This window comes from Equus quagga, chromosome 3, assembly GCF_021613505.1.
Source record: "Equus quagga isolate Etosha38 chromosome 3, UCLA_HA_Equagga_1.0, whole genome shotgun sequence".
Classification (NCBI taxonomy): domain Eukaryota; kingdom Metazoa; phylum Chordata; class Mammalia; order Perissodactyla; family Equidae; genus Equus; species Equus quagga.
In genome coordinates, this window is record NC_060269.1 from 73,447,813 (window position 1) to 73,466,355 (window position 18,543).

The 18,543-nt window shown below is 39.6% G+C and overlaps 1 protein-coding gene across 3 annotated transcripts in view; it reads left to right on the forward strand.

The window, feature by feature from the left end:
- The window catches only part of MANBA (mannosidase beta), a 114,327-nt gene that overhangs the window by 74,552 nt on the left and 21,232 nt on the right, over positions 1–18,543 (forward strand). For all 3 annotated transcript variants that reach the window (XM_046656848.1, XM_046656850.1, XM_046656849.1), the window contains 2 exons: positions 3,004–3,222; positions 16,788–16,952. In XM_046656848.1, the coding sequence (XP_046512804.1) occupies positions 3,004–3,222; positions 16,788–16,952 (384 nt within the window). The remainder of the gene's footprint in view (positions 1–3,003; positions 3,223–16,787; positions 16,953–18,543) is intronic.

The following is an 18,543-nucleotide window of genomic DNA, read 5'->3' on the forward strand; positions in this document are numbered from 1 at the left end:
GGAAGAACCATTGATTTTAACTGGAAGGGTTTAGGAAGGCCTTCAAGTAAAAGATGACAGTCAAACCAAGCCTTAAAGGTGGAGTAGAATTTGAGGCAAAGGATTGTTCAGTAGATATCTTAGGCCATGAAAACAATGTGAGTAAAGGTAAAAAGATGTGTATGTATAGGAAATAGCAAGCAGTGCCCAATGGCTGAAGCAAAGGACTACTGGACTGGTGAGTGAGAATCAAAGACAGAAAAGGCAGTTTGGAAACAAATCTTCAAAGGACTTTGAATTATGTCATGGAGTTGGGTTTTGTTAAGTAGACAGTGGGAAGCTAATGGACATTTTGGGGGAGGAGAGGAAGTTTATTTGACCCAAGTTCTGGAAGGTACCTTTACTAGCAAAGGACTGGGGAGGGGAGAGATTCTAGGCAAGGAAACCAGTTATAATGATGAAGAATTCCAAGTTATGAGAATATTATGTACCAGACATTGATATGTTAATTATGATTATTATATTAATTAATATGATTATTATACTAACATATTAATGATATAGGTGCTTTATAGAATTCACTTGTTTAATTTTTACAACTACCCCAAAGTGTAAGTAGTATAATCTTTGTTGTAGAGTTTAGACATTGGAGGGTTAGAAAGATTAATTACTCAAGGTCTTATAGGTCATAGGTGGAGTCCAGTGGAGTGGGGCTGGGAATAAGGTGTTGGAAAAAAATATTTGAATTCCTAGTGACTGAATATGGGAGTTAAGAGAGAAAGAGAGAAGGAGAAATTGAAGATGACTCCTATTTGGGTAGCATTAATCAAGATAGGAAGCACAGTCAGATAAGTTTGGGATTAGTAAATGTTGAATTCTACTTTGAAAGGCTGGATTTGACATGTTGGCAGGACAAGCCAGGAGGAAATGTGGAGCTGGTTATTGGGAATAGAAGTGTGGAGGTGAAAGTAGTGTGGGGGTAATCAGAATGTCTGCGAGAGGTGAGCCTTGTGAGAGGGTGTGGAACAAGGAGAAGCTGACGAGAGAGCAGTGTCCCTCTGAGAATGGAGAGGAGAGTTGGAGAAGGAGGATCAGAAAGGTTTGGTGAAGCCGGAACATGAAAGAGTAGTGGACTAGCAGCCAAGGGTGGAGAGACCTTCAGAAATAGTGGGTGGAAACCGGGCATATACTGCACCAGAGAGGGGAGGGGGTGGGGACTTGCGCTTTATTTGGTAAGTAGAGGTCCATGGGTAGTTTTTAAAAAACAGGAACAATTTCAGTGGAGTGGAATGATCAAGAGCTGAATGTCAGAGACTGAGAATCTGATGGACTGCCAGGGACCAAGGGAATTTTTTATTAGGATGAGCGGAGTCCTTAAGCTGAAGGAAAACAGCAGTGGAGAGATTTTCTTAAAAAAAGTGGAGGATAGTTTATTGGCTCTTGTTCCAAAGTGAAATGAAAAGAGATCAGAAGACAGATAGTCTGGCAAAGGAAAGGAGTAAGGATTTTTTGTTCTATGGCAGAAGAGAAACAAGAAAAAAATAGATGGATGTATCAAGAAAAAGTGAGACTTTAATAGAGAAAAGTTGAGAAAGTTATTTTCTGATAATCTGTGTCTCAGGCCTTCTTTACTATGTTGCGTGTTCCGCAGAGCCATGGGCTCCTCCCTCAGACATTCGTCACACTTCCAGTGACTCGTTCAGCATCTGGTTTCACCGCAGAGCTCAGTCTGCTCTGAAGAGTTGGTCAGCAGGTCAGTCTTGCTCTGCTGAGCGTCCAGTTCGTGGAAAGAACTGCATGCCTGGCGTGTGGGCAACGCTCAGAAGAGACTGGATATGTCAGTACTTGATGGTATCCTAGACTTTCTCTCTCTCTGCAGTGTTGAAAAATGCCTGACATACAGTAAACACTTGACAGATACTTGCTAAATGAATGAGTCTTCTCAGTGAAATAGGAAATGAGTTCATTTATTGAGATGATGACAACTGAAACAATTTGGAGTTCTACCTGTGTGCTAGGCACTACATTAAGTACTTACATGCTAGCTGCTGTAACAAATAACTAGTTTCAGTGATTTACACAAAGTTTCTTTCGTACTCACTAACACTATAAAATGGCTGCTCATGGTGGACAGGCAGCTCTCCTCTGTTCAGAGACTGAGGCTCCTTCCGTCTTCCAGCTCCACCATCTCCTAGGCCGTCGCCTACAAATGGGAGAAGAAGATGAGAATGAGGCATGTGGCCTCACAGAGATGCAACGAGGTTAGGAAGGCACTTGCTAGGGAGCTGTGTGTTAATGGAAATGGGAACATGAGATTTGGTGGACTCTTAGTCGTCTCTTCCACACACGAGTTCCCATTTACAGTAACCCTATGAAGGAGGCACTGTTATTATCCCCACTTTATAGATAAGACTACTGAGGCTTAGACCTGTCTATAAACAATCATTTCTGAGCTGAGATTTAAACTCAGGTCCATCTGACTCAGTAGGCTCTGTTCTTATCCTTTAGACCTGTGTTTCTCAAGTGGAGGTCGTTTTGTCCCCAAGGGACAGGAGACATTTGGCAATGTCTGTAGACATTTTGGGGGGGGGGGAGGTACACTGACATCTAGTGGGTAGAGTCCAGGGATGCTGCTAAAAATCCTAGAATGCATAGAACCACCCCCCGCCCCCAAACATGTACATACAAAGCAAAAAGTTATCAGGCGCCAAATGTCAATAGTGGCAAGGTTGAGAAATTCTGCAGTAGGCTGCACTCCGCCCATGATGGTAAAGATGTCATGGAAGGAAAGGAGGAGTGGCTGCTGCCAGGACTCAGCAGAGTGCTAGTTATGAAAGGATATAAACGACTAGTGAATAGCAGAAAGGTGCTGGTGGTATTGGATGCGGAAGAAGGTAAATGGTTCTATTATTTTTCTATCAGCTACTTGGCATTTCTGGGACTTGATAGTATTTTTAAAGAAGTAAGTGATGTGTACTTTACTGGGTGAAAATATCCTTTAAACCATTTTGTTTCTGAACTCAGGCAGACAAGACTCGTCCTTTTATCACGTCCAGTCCTACAAACGGGGCCGAATCTGTGGCAGAAGGCTGGGTCTCTCACAACCCTTATGACAAGCATTTTGGTGACGTACATTTTTACGACTATATCAGTGATTGCTGGAATTGGAAAATTTTCCCCAAAGCTCGATTTGTGTCTGAATATGGATATCAGTCCTGGCCTTCCTTCAGTACATTAGAAAAGGTAAGCCATCTTTGATTTCCCAGTGATTCAGAACAGTAGACTATGGACATATGTCACTTCCTCAACTGTGGTTCAGCAAGTCAAACGAAATCTACTTATTTAAATGAAAGTTTAGAAAGAAGATCATAGAAGAGAACTTTATTTTCTTTAACCTTTGGGGAACTAAACTTGTAGTCATCATTTTTGGGATTATAACTTTTTTATATTGCTTTTAATTATGTTCCTTTAGGAGCATTTAAAAATTAAACAGGAGCCAGTGGTTGCTTAATCCTGACTTAGTATCACACACAAAAATAACTCTCACTTGCTACTTTCTGTATATCTTACAACTGCTTTATCATTTACGGATATTTAGAACTGGATAGTTTGCTACAGTAAGAAAACGACTGTGATAAATAAACCTTTGTTGAGTGTTTTGTGTCCCATAACTCCTTTTCTCTCTTCCTCCTCCTCGCTCTCCTCCTCTTCCTCCTCCTCCTCCTTCGTGTTGGTGTATTTGCTTCTCAGTATGGCATTTCACGTTCTTTATTCCTAAAGATTTGGTTTCATACATGGATTTGGTTTCAGAGTTTTATTTGTGCTTTTCTGTAACAGCTTTCTTGAGATAAAGTTCACTGACCAGATAATGTACCCACTTTGTGTGTACAGTCAGTATATTTGCAGAGTCGTGCAGCTATCATCATGATCTAAGTTTAGAACGTTTTCGTCACCCCGAAGAAACTCTATACCCCTTAGCAGTCCCTCCCCACTCTCTCTGTCCCGCCTACCCCTGCTCTAGGTGCTACTAATCTGCTTTGTGTGTTGATATATTTGCCTGTTCTGCTTATTTCATATAATTGGAATCATAAAATATGTGATCTTTTGAGACTGGCTTCTTTCATTCTGCATGAAGTTGTCAAGGTCCATCCATGTTGCATCGTGTATGAGTGCGTCATTCTTTTTCATTGCTGAATAATATTCTACTTTACGGGTATATGGCTTTTGTTTATCATTCATCAGTTGATGTACATTCGTGTTATTCCCCCTTTTTGACTAGCATGAATAATGCTGCCATGAACATTTGCATACGTGTTTTTGTGTGAACGTATGCTTTCAATCCTGTTAAGTATATATCTAGGAGTAGACTTGCTGGGTCATATGGTAACTGCTTAACATTCTGAGGAACTGGCAGACTATTTTCTGTAGTGGCTGCACTGTTTTACATTCCCACCAGCAATGTATGGGGGTTGCAGTTTCTCCACATCCTCACCAACACTTGTTATTTCCCATTTTTGGTGTTTTTTTACATTTCCCTGGGAATTTGCATTTCTTTGATGGCTCATCACGTTGAGCACCTTTTCATGTGCTTGTCCACCATTTGTATTTCTTTGGAGAAATGTCTGTTCAAATCCTTTGCCCATTTTTTGACTCAGTTATTTGTCTTTTTATTATTGGGTTGTAAGTGTTGTTTCTATACATATTCTGGATATGTTTTTTATCAGATATATGATTCGCAAATATTTTCTCCCAATTTGTGGGTTGTCTTTTTAGTTACTTGATAGTGTCATTTAAAGCACAAAAATTTTTAATTTTGACGAAGCCCTTCTTATCAATCTTCTCTTTTATCTCTTGTGCTTTTATGGTTGTATCCAAGAAACCATTGCCTCACCTAAGATCACAAAGCTTTACTCCAGTGTTGTATTCTAGCTTAGCTCTTACATTTGAGTCTGTGATCTATGTTTTTTTAATTTATTTTTTTATTGCAGTAACATTGGATTATAACATTATATAGCTTTCAGATGTATATTGTAATATGTTTCGAATTTGTGTAGATTCATCATGTTCACCACCCAAAAACTAATTATAGTCCATCCCCTCACATGTGAGCCTAATCACCCCTTTTGCCCTCCCCCCTTCCCCTATGGTAACCACCAATCCAATCTCCATTGCTATGTGTTTGTTTGTTGTTTTTATCTTCTACTTATGAGTGAGATCATACGGTATTTGACTTTCTCCCTCTGACTTATTTCACTCAGTATAATATCCTCAAGGACCATCCATGTTGTCACAGATGGCCAGATTTCATCATTTCTTATGGCTGAGCAGTATTCCATTGTGTATATACACCACATCTTCTTTTTATTTATTTATTTTTTCTGCTTTTTCTCGCCGAATCCCCCAGTACGTAGTTGTATATTTTAGTTGTGGGTCCCTCTAGTTGTGGCATGTGGGACGCCGCCTCAACGTGGCCTGATGAACAGTGCCATGTACACGCCCAGGATCCAAACCAGCAAAACCCCGGGCTGCTGAAGCGGACTGCGCAAACTTAACCACTTGGCCATGGGGCTGGCCCCTGTTTTTTTCTTTTTCTATTTTTTTTTTGTTTTGAGGAAGATTAGCCCTGAGCTAACTGCTGCTGATCCTCCTCTTTTCGCTCAGGAAGCCTAGCCCTAAGCTAATATCCATGCCCATCTTCCTCTACTTTATATGTGGAACGCCTACCACAGCATGGCTTGCCAAGCGGTGCCATGTCTGCACCTGTGATCTGAACTGGTGAAGCCCAGGCCGCCGAAGCAGAACGTACACACTTAACTGCTGCGCCACCGGGCTGGCCCCTATGCTACATCTTCTTTATCCCTTCGTCCCTTGATGGGCACCTAGGTTGCTTCCAAGTCTTGGCTATTGTGAATAATGCTGCAATGAACATAGGGGTGCATGTATCTTTATGCATTTGTGTTTTCAAGTTCTTTGGATAAATACCCAGCAGGGGAATAGCTGGATCATATGGTAGTTGTATTCATAATTTTCTGAGGATACTCCATACTGCTTTCCATAGTGGCTGCACCAGTTTGCACTCCCACCAGCAGTGTGCGAGGGTTCCCTTCTCTCCACACCCTCTCCAACATTTGTTGTTTCCTGTGTTATTAGTTACAGCCATTCTGACTGGAGTGAGGTGATATCTCATTGTAGTTTTGATTTGCATTTCCCTGATAGCTAATGATGTTGAGCATCGTTTCATATGCCTGTTGGCCCCCCGTATATCTTCTTTGGAGAAATCTCTATTCAGATCTTTTGCCCATTTTTTAATTGGGTTGTTGGTTTTTTTCTTGTTGAGCTGTATGAGTTCTTTGTATAATTTGGGTATTAACCCCTTATCTGATATGTGGTTTGCAAACATCTTCTCCCAATTGTTAGGTTGTCTTTTCATTTTGTTGATGGATTCCTTTGTTGTGCAGAAGCTTTTTAGTTTCATGTAGTCCCATTTGTTCATTTTTTCTTTTGTTTCCGTTGCCCGATCAGACATGGGACTTGAAAATATGCTGCTAAGACTGATGTTAAAGAGTGTACTGCCTATGTATTCTTCTAGAAGTTTCATGGTTTCGGGTCTTACATTCAAGTCTTTAATCCATTTGGAGTTGATTTTCTGTATGGTGTAAGGGAATGGTCTACTTTCATTCTTTTGCATGAGGCTGTTCAGTTTTCCCAACACCATTTACTGAAGAGACTTTCCATTCTCCATTGTATGCTCTCAGCTCCCTTGTGGAATATTAGCTGTCTATAACTGTGTGGGTTTATTTCTGGGCTCTCGATTCTGTTCCATTGATCTGTGTGTCTGTTTTTGTGCCAGTACCATGCCGTTTTGGTTATTATGGCTTTGTAGTATGTTTTGAAATCAGGGAGTATGATACCTCCAGGTTTGTTCTTTTTTCTCAGGAATCCTTTGGCTATTCAGGGTCTTTTTTGTTCCATTATACATTTTAGGATTCTTTGTTCTATTTCTGTGAAAAATGTTGTTGGAACTTTGATAGGGATTGCATTGAATCTATAGATTGCTTTAGGAAGTATGGACGTTTTAACTATGTTAATTCTTCCAATCCAAGAGCATGAAATATCTTTCCATTTCTTTGCATCTTCTTCAGTTTCTTTCAAGAATGTTTTATAGTTTTCTGTGTACAGACCTTTCACCTCCTTGGTTAAGTTTATTCCTAGGTATTTTATTCTTTTTGATGCAATTGTAAATGGGATTGTATTCTTATTTTCCCTTTCTGATACTTCGTTGTTAGTGTGTAGATATGCAACCGATTTTTGTATGTTGATTTTGTATCCTGCAACTTGACTGTATTCATTTACTATTTCTAAAAGTTTTTTAGTGGATTCTTTAGGGTTTTCTATATATAAGATCATGTCGTCTGCAATGAGTGACAATTTCACTTCTTTTCCAATATGGATTCCTTTTATTTCTTTTTCTTGCCTGATTGCTCTGGCTAGGACTTCCAATACTATGTTAAATAAGAGTGGTGACAGTGGGCATCCTTGTCTTCTTCCTGTTCTTAGAGGGATAGCTTTCAGTTTTCTTCCGTTGAGCATGATATCTGCTGTGGCTTTGTCATATATGGCTTTTATTATGTTGAGGTATTTTCCTTCTATACCCATTTTATTTAGAGTTTTTATCATAAATGGATGCTGTATCTTGTCAAATGCTTTCTCTGCATCTATTGAGATGATCATGTGATTTTTATTCTTCATTTTGTTAATGTGGTGTATCACGTTGATAGATTTGCGGATGTTGATCCATCCCTGCATCCCTGGAATGAAACCCATTTGATCATGATGTATGATCTTTTTAATGTATTATTGTGTTTGATTTGCTAGCATTTTGTTGAAGATTTTTGCATCAATATTCATCAGTGATTTTTGCCTATAATTTTCTTTTTTTGTGTTGTCCTTGTCTGGTTTTGGTAGCAGGATAATGTTGGCTTCTTAGAATGAGTAAGGAAGCCTTCCCTCCTCTTCAATTTTTTGGAAGAGTTTGAGGATAGGTATTAAATCTTCTTTGAATGTTTGGTAGAATTCACCAGGGAATCCATCTGGATCCTGGACTTTTATTTTTTGGGAGGTTTTTGATTGCTGTTTCGATCTCCTTACTAGTAATTGATCTGTTCAAATTCTCTACTTCTTCTTGGTCCAGTTTTGAAACGTTGTATGTTTCTAAGAATTTATCCTTTTCTTCTAGATTATCCAATTTGTTGGTGTATAGCTTTTCATAGTAATCTCTTATTATCTTTTGTATTTCTGAGGTGTCCGTTGTAATTTCTCCTCTTTCATTTCTGATTTTATTTATTTGAGCCTTCTCTCTTTTTTTCTTGGTGAATCTAGCTAAGGGTTTGTCAATTTTATCTTTTCAAACAACCAGCTCTTGGTTTCATTAATTTTTTCTATTTTTTTTTTTAGTCTCTATTTTGTTTATTTCTGCCCCGATTTTTATTATTTCCTTCCTTCTGCTGATTTTGGGCTTTGTTTGTTGTTCTTTTTCCAGTACCTTTGGATGTACCTTTAGATTATCTATTTGGGACTTTTCTTCTTTGTTGAGGTAGGCCTGAATTGCTATAAACTTCTCTCGTAGAACCGCTTTTGCTGTATCCCATAGCTTTTGGCATGTCGTTTTTTCATTTTCATTTGTCTCCAGCAATGTTTTGATTTCTTGTTTGATTTCTTCATTGACCCAATGGTTGTATATGGCTTTTCAGGCTTTCTTCCTGTAGTTGATTTCTAGTTTCATACCTTTGTGGTCAGAAAAGATGCATGGTATTATTTCAATCCTCTTAAATTTATTGAGACTTGTTTTGTGGCCTAATATGTGATCAATCCTGGAGAATGTTCCATGTGCATTTGAAAAGAATGTGTATTCTGTGGTTTTTGGATGGAATGTTCTATATATATCCACTAAGTCCATCTAGTCAAATGTGTCATTTAAGACCCGTGTTTCCTTATAGATCTTCTGTTTGGATGATCTATCCATTGGTGTAAGTGGAGTGTTAAAGTCCCCTGCTATTATTGTGTTACTGTCTATTTCTCCTCTTATGTCTGTTAATAATTGCTTTATATATTTAGGTGCTCCTATGTTGGGTGCATAGATATTTACAAGTGTTATATCTTCTTGTTGGATTGTTACCTTTATTATTGTGTAGTGCCCTTCTTTGTCTTTTGTTACAATTTTTGTTTTAAAGTCTATTTTTTCTGTTTTAAGTATTGCTACTCCTACTTTCTTTTCTTTTCCATTTGCATGAAATATCTTTTTCCATCCTTTCACTTTCGGTTTGTGAGTGTCTTTAGGTCTGAAGTGTGTCTCTTGTATGCAGCATATATATGGGTCTTGTTTTTTTTATCCAGTTGGCCACGCTGTGCCTTTTGATTGGAGCATTTAGTCCATCGACATTTAAAGTAGCTATTGATAAATATGTATTTATTGCCATTTTGTTACTTTTTTTAAATGGGTGTTTTAGTAGTTCTTCTCTGTCCCTTTCTTTTTCTCTTGCTCTCTTCCCTTGTGGTTTGATGGCTTTCTTTAGTAATATGTTTGATTTCTTTTGTCTTGCTTATTTTCATACTTATTATAGGTTTCTGACTTGTGATTACTGTGAGGATCCTCTATAGTATTCTATGTATGTAATAGTCTATATTGAGTTGATAGACTCTTTAGCTTGACCTCTTTCTAAAAGCTCTACTTTTTCATTCCCCTCCTCCCAAGTTTTATGTTTTTGAAATCATATCTAATATCTTGTTTTGCGTGTGTCTATCCATTACGCTTTTATCATTGAAATAGGTAATTTTAGTACTTTTGTCTTTTAACCTTCATATTATCTTCATAGGTGGTTTATCTGCTACCTTTACTATATTTTTACCTTTCTGAGTGATTTTATTGGTCAGTTTTTTCGGATAACTTTTTTATCCCTATTTATGGTCATTGCTTTCCCACTTAAATAAGTCCCTTCAGCATTTCTTGTAGAACTGGTTTCTTGATGATGAACTCCTTTAATTTTTGCTTGTCTGGGGAAGCTCTTCATCCTTCCTTCCATTCTGAATGACGACCTTGATGGATAGAGTATTCTTGGCTGTACATTTTTTCCTTTTATCACTTTAAATACCTCACACCATTCTCTTCTTGCCTGTAGAGTTTCGGCTGAGAAGTCCACTGATGGCCTTATGGGCTTTCTTTTGTATGTCACTTGTTACTTTTCTCTTGCTGCTTTTAGGATTCTCTCTTGATCTTTAATTTTGAACATTTTAATTATAATATGTCTTGGTGTGGGCCTCTTTGGGCTTATCTTGTTTGGAGCTCTCTGTGCTTCTAGTACGTGGATGTCTGTTTCCTTCCTTAGGTTAGGAAAATTTTCAGCTATTATTTCTTCAGATAGATTTTCTGCCCCTTTGTCTCTCTCTTCTCCTTCTGGGACACCTATAATACAAATGTTAGCGTGCTTGATATTGTCCCAGCATTCCCTTAGACTGTTCTCATTCTGTTTAATTCTTTTTTCTTTTTTCCTGTTCAGCTTGTGTGATTTCCTCTAGTTTTTCATCTAGCTCACTGATCTGTTCTTCTGCATCCTCTACTCTGCTATTGAGTCCCTCTAGTGAATTTTTCATTTCCAGTACTGTATTCTTCATTTCTGATTGGTTCTTTTTTATATCTGCCAGTTCTTTGTTGATAAGCTCGCTGTGTTTATACAGCCTTCTCCCAATATCTGTGAGCATCCTTATAAGTTTTTGTTTGAACTCTCTGTCAGGTAGGTCACTTATTTCTGTTTCATTTAGTCCTTTATCTGGGGTTTTGTCCTGTTCTTTACTTGGAATGTATTCCTTTGTCTCCTCATTATGCCTCTTTCTCTGTGTTTGTATCTATGTATTAGGTGAGTTGGCTATGTCTCCTGATCTTGGAGAAATGGCCTTATGTAGGAGATGCCTTTTGAGGCCCAGCAATGTGCTTCCCTCTCGTCACCAGTCCAAATGATCCAGGAGTGACCCCTTTGTGGACTACTTGTGTCCTTCTGCTGTGGCAGGGTTGCTCTTACTGCAGGTACCCAGGGAGTCTAGTCTTTCCTTCCCTGGCCAGCTGTTTGTAAATCTGGTTTGAGGAGCCTCAGCACTGTTGGTTACAAGCTCTAACAGCACGCTCATGTTGCAGTTTTCCTGTTAATTGAGTACGTACCCAGTGTAGCTGGTTGCTAGGCTCAGGGGCTTACAGTTGCTATAGGCCTCAGGCCTACAAGGCTGTTGTCATTTCTCTTAGGAGTGCAGCTGAGTGGGGCTGGCCCTAGGCACAGGAACACTCAGTTGTTTCAGGTTTTGGAAGGCAAGGCTGATCATTTTTACAGGTATTTGTGAAGCACAGGTCTTCTGTTGCTGATAAGCCTCAGCCCCCACAGGACCACACACACTGTCAACACAGTCCTGGTCCGTGCACACTTACCAACCTGCTGGGGCGTACCCTGGTCCCCCACTGCAGGGGCCCCCACCTCTCCACCAATGCCCCCCATGGTTCACCTGGTCCTCACACAGGCCCTGCCCCACAGAGGCAGACACACTCACCTGCCTATAAAGGATCAAGGCACCCAGTCAATGCAGGCTGACAAGCAGCCTGAGGGCTTGCTATAGGGCAGGGCCAGTCCCTAGGGCAGGCTGCCTGCCCTGGCTGAACTGGATTAAATGTGCGCTCTAGTGGGTGTTGCAGACCCCTGGGCTAACAGGCCAAGGGAAGAACGTCAATGGTGTCTGCCGGGGTCTGTGTCAACACGCCTGGACTAGGTCACAGCAATGGCCACCACCAATGTCTCAGTCTCTGGAGAGGTCCCTCCTCTCACCACAATGCCCTCAGAGCCCACCAGGTGAGTCTCGTTTCACCAAAGGACTGTCAGCCTTCTCTCTGGTGATTTTAGGTTGCTGAGATGGGTGAGTTTGTGTGTGGGTCCTTTAAGACTGGGTCTTTTCAGCTTTCATCTGATAGCTTTTCTGGGGGTATCCCCACTGCAGTTAATAGCCCACGAAACCAGATAGTAAGACCCTGGTCTCAGTTGTGCTGAGTCTGAAGGGTGCTTATAGCAGTATCAGCCCCCTCTCCAACCTCTCTTCTCCAGAGAGGGCTGCGTACCTTAGGGTGGCTCCCTCCTGGCTGGCTGAGAAACTTGACTGCTCCTGAAGATGGCTTTTTTTCTCTCCAGAAGGAATTTCTGCCTCTTCCTCCTTAGGACTGTCCCTTATTGTGGGGGTTCTCTTTATCCAGTTTTCAGTTTTCTCTCCAGGGTAATTTTTCCAAAAATAGTTGTAACCTGGTTGTGTTCGTGGGAGGAGATGAGTTCAGAATCTGCTTATGCCGCCATCTTGACCCACCTCCATGATCTATTTTTGAGTTAATTATTCTTTATGAAGTGAGGTAGGTGTCCCGGTTCATTCTTTTGCATATGGATTCTATTGCCAATTTTCTGGACACAATTTACCAAAAATATTATTCTTTCCCCCATTAAATTCTTTTGACTCCTTTGCCGAAAATCAATTGACCATAAATCTTAAGGTTTATTTCTGAATTCTCAATTCTGTTCCGTTGATCCATATGTCTATCTTATGCCAGTATACACTGTCACGATTACTGTAGTTTTGTAGTAAGTTTTGAAAACAGAAAGGGTGAGTCCACCAACTTTGTTCTTCATTCAAGAGTGTTTTGACTGTCCTAGGTGGCTTGCATTTTCATATGGATTTTTGGATCCCTTTGCCAGTTTCTGTAAAAAAGCCAGCTGGGATTTTGATAGGGATTGTGTTGAACATGTAGATCAGTTTGCGAAGTATTGCCATCTTAACAATGTTAAGTCTTCTGATCCATGAACATGTGATGTCTTTAATTTCTTTTAACACTATTTTATAGTTTTCAGTGTACAAGTCTGATACTTCTTTGGTTAAATTTATTCGTAAGTATTTTATTCTTTTTGGTGCTATTGTAAATGGAATTATTTTCTTAATTTTGTTTTCAGATTGTTCATTGCTAGCGTATAAAGGTACAATTGATTTTTGTGTGTGTGTGTGAGGAAGATTAGCCCTGAGCTAACATCCGTTGCCAGTCTTCCTCTTTTTGCTTGAGGAAGATTGTCACTGAGCTAACATCTGTGCCACTCCTCCTCTATTTTTATATGGGATGCTGCCACAGCAAGGTTTGATGAACGATGTGTAGGTCCGCACCTGGGATCCGAACCCATGAACCCTGGGCTGCTGAAGCAGTGTGTGAACTTAACCACTACACCACTTGGCCGGCCCCTACAATTGGTTTTTATATATTGAATTTATATTTTGTAACGTTGCAGAACCCGTTTATTAGTTTTAATAGTTTTTTTGTGAATTCTTTAGAGTGTTCTCTATATAAGACATGTCATCTGTGGATAAAGGTAGTTTTGCTTCTTCCTTTCCAATTTGGATGCCTTTTATTTAGTTTTCTTGCCTATTTGCCCAGGCTAGAACCTCCAATACAATGTAGATAGAAGTGGTGAGATGGACATCCTTGTCTCGTTCCTTTTCTTGGGGAGAAATGGCTCAGTCTTCTACCGTTTAGGATGGTGTTAACCGTGGGTTTTCACAGCCACCCTTTATTGGTGAGGATGTTCCTCTCTGGTCCTGGTTTGCTGATGCTGTGTCGTGGGAGGTGCTGTACTTGGTCACATGCGTTGTCTTCATTTGTTGAAATGTTCATGGGGTTTTTGTCTCCCTCTTCCCTCACTTGTATAAAGTAACCACAGAAAAAGTTTTAAGACAATTTCAATATCTTCCTCATCTTCACCTCCTAAACACAACTGATTTGCTTCTATACATTGAAGTTATATTGATTTTTTTTCCAGGCTTCCCTTTTTTTTTTTTTTTTTTAGGAAGATTGGCCCTGAGCTAACATCTGTTGCCAATCTTCCTCCTTTTTTTTTTCTCCCCAAAGCCCCCCAGTACATAATTGTCTATCCCAGCTGTAAGTCCTCCTAGTTCTTCTGTGTGGGATGCTGCCACAGCATGGCCTCGTGAGAGTGCATAGGTCTACACCCAGGATCTGAACAGGCGAACCCCAGGACACTGAAGCGGAGCATGCGACCCCAACCACTCGACCACAGGGCCAGCTCCTTTATTGTATTTTTAGCTTTAATAAATAATGTCATAACCTTAGTTCTGCACTTGTTTTTTTTATTTCTCCCCTATTGTGAGGTTGATCTTTTGGGAATACCATTGTTTCAAAATGAAGGAGATGGAGTTCAGTATCCTGTCTCAGGGAGGAATAAGTGTTGAGAATGGGAAGCAAGGAATGAAAGAAGCAAAAGTGTGTAGCGAGCAGATGCTCTGTACCAGGTGCCCTGGTTTGTTGATTCCCGTGGTTTCATTTGACAATAATCCCTACCCCTCCTCTGACTGAGGCCCAGGGGGAAACCGACGCCCTGGAGAGTGAGTTTGCTCAAGGTCCCCAGAGAGTAAGTTGCATATCTGGATTCAGACTCACTGTCTGACTCCAGAGTGATCCATTTTGCTTTTTCTTCATTTCAGAAAGGTGAGAGTTAGAAATTGTAAGCCTTTTTCTAAGTCTATAAGGATTTCTATCACCTCCTGAAAATAATGGAATTGCCGCGTTTTTGTGAAATGCCTGATGATGTTCAAAGATATCCAACAATGTATGGTAGAACAGGGAAAGGGAGAAGTTCTGCTCCTTAGGAGCCTTGACTTGGTCCTTGCCTCTTCTTGAGTTCCGTTGCTCAGTTGACAATTTGAATATGTAACTGGGAATAGAAAAGAAACCAAAGAAATAACTTTACAGAAAACTTTGGCTGTTTTATTTAGAGCTTTTTTCATGTATTCAAGAAAAATATTAAAATGTCTCTCTGTAGTGTGGGACACATTACTTCTTCGCAAAATAGTCATATTTTCAACAGGTGATTGTCAGTATTGCACAGTGATTAAAAGCGTCAGCTTTGGAATAAACAGTTCTGGATTTGGATACAGAACTGCCACACGCTAGCCATATTGCCTTGGACAAATTATTTTTTCATCTTCTCGAATTTCGGTGTCCTTCTCTGTAGTTGGGGTTAATAGCGGTAAATACCTCTGAGGAGTGTGTGTGCACATGCAGGTGCGCATGTGATTGTGGGTAAAGATTCAGCGAACACCATAGAATGAAGCTCTTGTTACTATTAATAGAGTCCATGATGTGTGTGGAAGGGTGATTTTCTTCAGATGCGTCTGGGCTCAGAGGACACGAGGCTGGACTCGAGGGCACTAACCAGCTTGGGTCCTGGGCAGGATACTTCACCTTTCTGTGCCTGCTTTTCTCATCTGTAAAATAGGGTGATAACAGTACCTCCTCATAGGGTTGTTATGAGGAGTAAATGAGTTAATATTCTTAAAGCGATTAGAACCTTACCTGGCACTTTCTAATTGGTAACATTGTCACAGCTGAAATTGACAAGACTTCCAAACCACAGGTGTGAGAAGGTAGGAAGCTTCCCACATCACGGAAGATTGGATTCACCGATAATGGCGTACGTTCCCATCCTGACCAGTGGAGGGCTGGGAGGCCCGCAGGGGTGTTTCAGACTTTGGAAAGGAAGAGGCGTAGAAAGAGGGGAGGGTTATTGGTAAAGATCTGTGCATCTGAGCTGTGTACGAGGTCACTAAATGCTAATACTACCGTCTTAATCAATACGAGGAGGAAGTAGTGTTCTCTACACTGCCTGCCGGTAACAGCTTCGAAAAGTAGAGAGAATTTGGAGAAACTTCCACATTAATTATGGCTAATGCACATTACTTACATTTTGGTATAAATAAGTTTCTAAAGAATAACTTTTTCTTTTTAAGGTGATTGGTCTGTGTACTGCAAGATTACTGGGAATTATAAGTCATATTTTATAAACAAGGATTAAGCTTTTTAATTTTGAGTGTTTCTTGTGGGTGAGGTGGAATACAGTTTTTTCAAAGTTTCTGGGGTACTTGGATAAGAACTCTGACATTTTCAGATGGAGCCAGCAGTTGTCTTATATCTTTCTCAAAAGCTAACAGTTCATCAAATCATAGACCTACAAGCCAGAATTATTGCCTTTTTTTTTTCTGTAAAAGGTCCACTACTAACATGTGTGTGGTGTTTGTTTTTTGTTTTATTTTGACCTGATGATAGCTTCTCAAAGGGATGAAAGAAAGATCCTGTAAGTTGTGCCTGGCTTGAAAAAGAAGACTTATTATTAGAGGAAAGGAGTATCATTGTTTGGTTTGTGTCTTCAACTAAATAAAATTAAATACGTGTATATTGAATGTATTTAGTAATCACTGAGAAACAAATGAGCAAGTGCTAAAGCATTTACCATCTTGATAGTGATATTTTATCCTGTTAAAGAATTGACAGTTTTAACAGAATGTTGATTTGAGTCCATTATTCAGTTTTGACAATTTATTTACTTAAATAGATAAAATGGCATTTAAAAAGACACATAACAAATGTATGAAAAACCAGGAATATATTTTGATAAGATAAGACTTTTGATAGAAATGCCAAAACCTAACTTTCTAGGTTTGAATAAGGGAGGAGTGTAGGTGCCAAATCCTGGTTCTGTGACTGACTGTGCACAAGGCTATCCTTTCAGCAACAAGAAGTATGATGGCAAAAGCCTCTGTGAAATTAGAGTCCCAGAACAAACCTTAAGCTCTTTTCCAGTGTGTAGAGTGCTTTGCAGGTTTGTCAGAAATGTGTAAAAAAGTACTTTCGCTCCTAACGCTGCAATGTGTGCGTCTCATTCTTTCCTGGGAAGATTTCTTCGGAAGAGGACTGGTCATACGGAAGCAGGTTTTCGCTTCATCGCCAACATCATGCAGATGGGAACACTGAGATGCTTCTTCAGGCTGGACTTCATTTCAAACTCCCGCAAAGCAAAGACCCATTACGCTCGTTCAAAGATACCATATATCTTACTCAGGTAAGGCATTTTCATTCTGGAGTTCAGCAGCTTCCTGCAGTTAACATAAGAGAGCATGTAGATTTTGTAAGCCTTATGTGGTGAAAAATATTCAGGTTTTCATTTTACTGATTAAGGAATTTATCTTCTTCAAAATAGGTTTATGATGACATGTTAGACTTGGAATAGTTAATTTTTGGCATTTGTCTCTCTTATAAGAATAGCTCACAAAGTTCTATAGCAAATTGTGCGTTAAAATGTTCTCTAGCTGAAGATCACTATAAGGTTCAGTGATTAAGACAGAGCATTTCCCAGGGATAAATGGAACAATGGAACACGATAGAGTCCAGAAACAGACTCGTGTGTAATACAGTCACCTGATTTATGGCCACAGTGCCCCTGCAGTCCTGTGGGAAAGGACAGTCGTATCAACAAACAGTGCCATATCAAATGGGTATCTTCCTGGGAAAAAAAATGAACTGTGACTTCCTAAACGAAAATTAATTTGATCATTGATCAAAGACTCAACTGTGAAAGGTAGTACAATAAAGCTTCTAAGAGAAAACATAGGAAAACATCTTCATGACCCTGGCATGGGCAAAGATTTCTTAAATAGGACATGAAACACACTGACTATGTAAGAAAATAAGGATAAATTGGACTTCATTAAAATTATGGACTTTTGTATATCAAAGGCACCATTACAAGAAAGAAAAGGCAAGCCACAAATTGGGGAACAATATTTGTAATACATATATCTGGTAAAAGATTTGTATTCAGCATAAAGAACTTCCATAAAGCAGTGAGAAAAAGATAACGTGTTAAAAAATGGACAAAAACCTTGAACCGGCACTTCACTGAAGAAGATATCCAAATGGTCACTAAGTATATGAAAATGTGCTCAATTTCATCCTTATTAAGGAAATGCAAATTAAAGCCATGTCAGGATGCCCCTACACGCAATGCACACAGTGTAATTTTAGCATAGTGGCTGAAATTAAAAAGATTGACAATACCAACTGTTGGTGAGGAGGTGACAATACCAGCTGCTGGTGAGGAGGTGGGACAGCTGGAACTTTTAGACGTTGTTAGTAGGAGTGGAAATTTGTTTAACTACTTGAGAAAATTTTATAGTAGTTTCTATCCAAGCTAAGCATTTGATTCCTCTTTGAGTCTAGCTATTTACCCAAGAAAAATGAGTGCATATGTCTGCCAACAGACATTTAACATAATGTTCATTGCAGCTTTGATAATAGCCCCAAACTGGAAACAACCTAAATGTTCTTTAACGGAAGAATTTATAAACAAATTGCAGGATATTTATACAATGGAATACTCCACAGCAGTATAAAAGAAGAGACTACTGCTATCAGCAACCACTTGGATAAATCTTACAGATGTGTTGAGCAAAAGAAACATGGAAGTTTCAGGAAAGACAAAATGAATCAGGATGATAGAGAGCAGATTAGTGATCACTGCTGTTGTGGAGGGAGTGGTGAATTATGATTAGGAGAGCGTGCAAGGGAACTTTCTGAAGTGCTAAGAAAGTTTTATATATTGATCTGGGTGCTGGTTACATGGGTGCACACATATGTTAAAATTCACTGAGTTG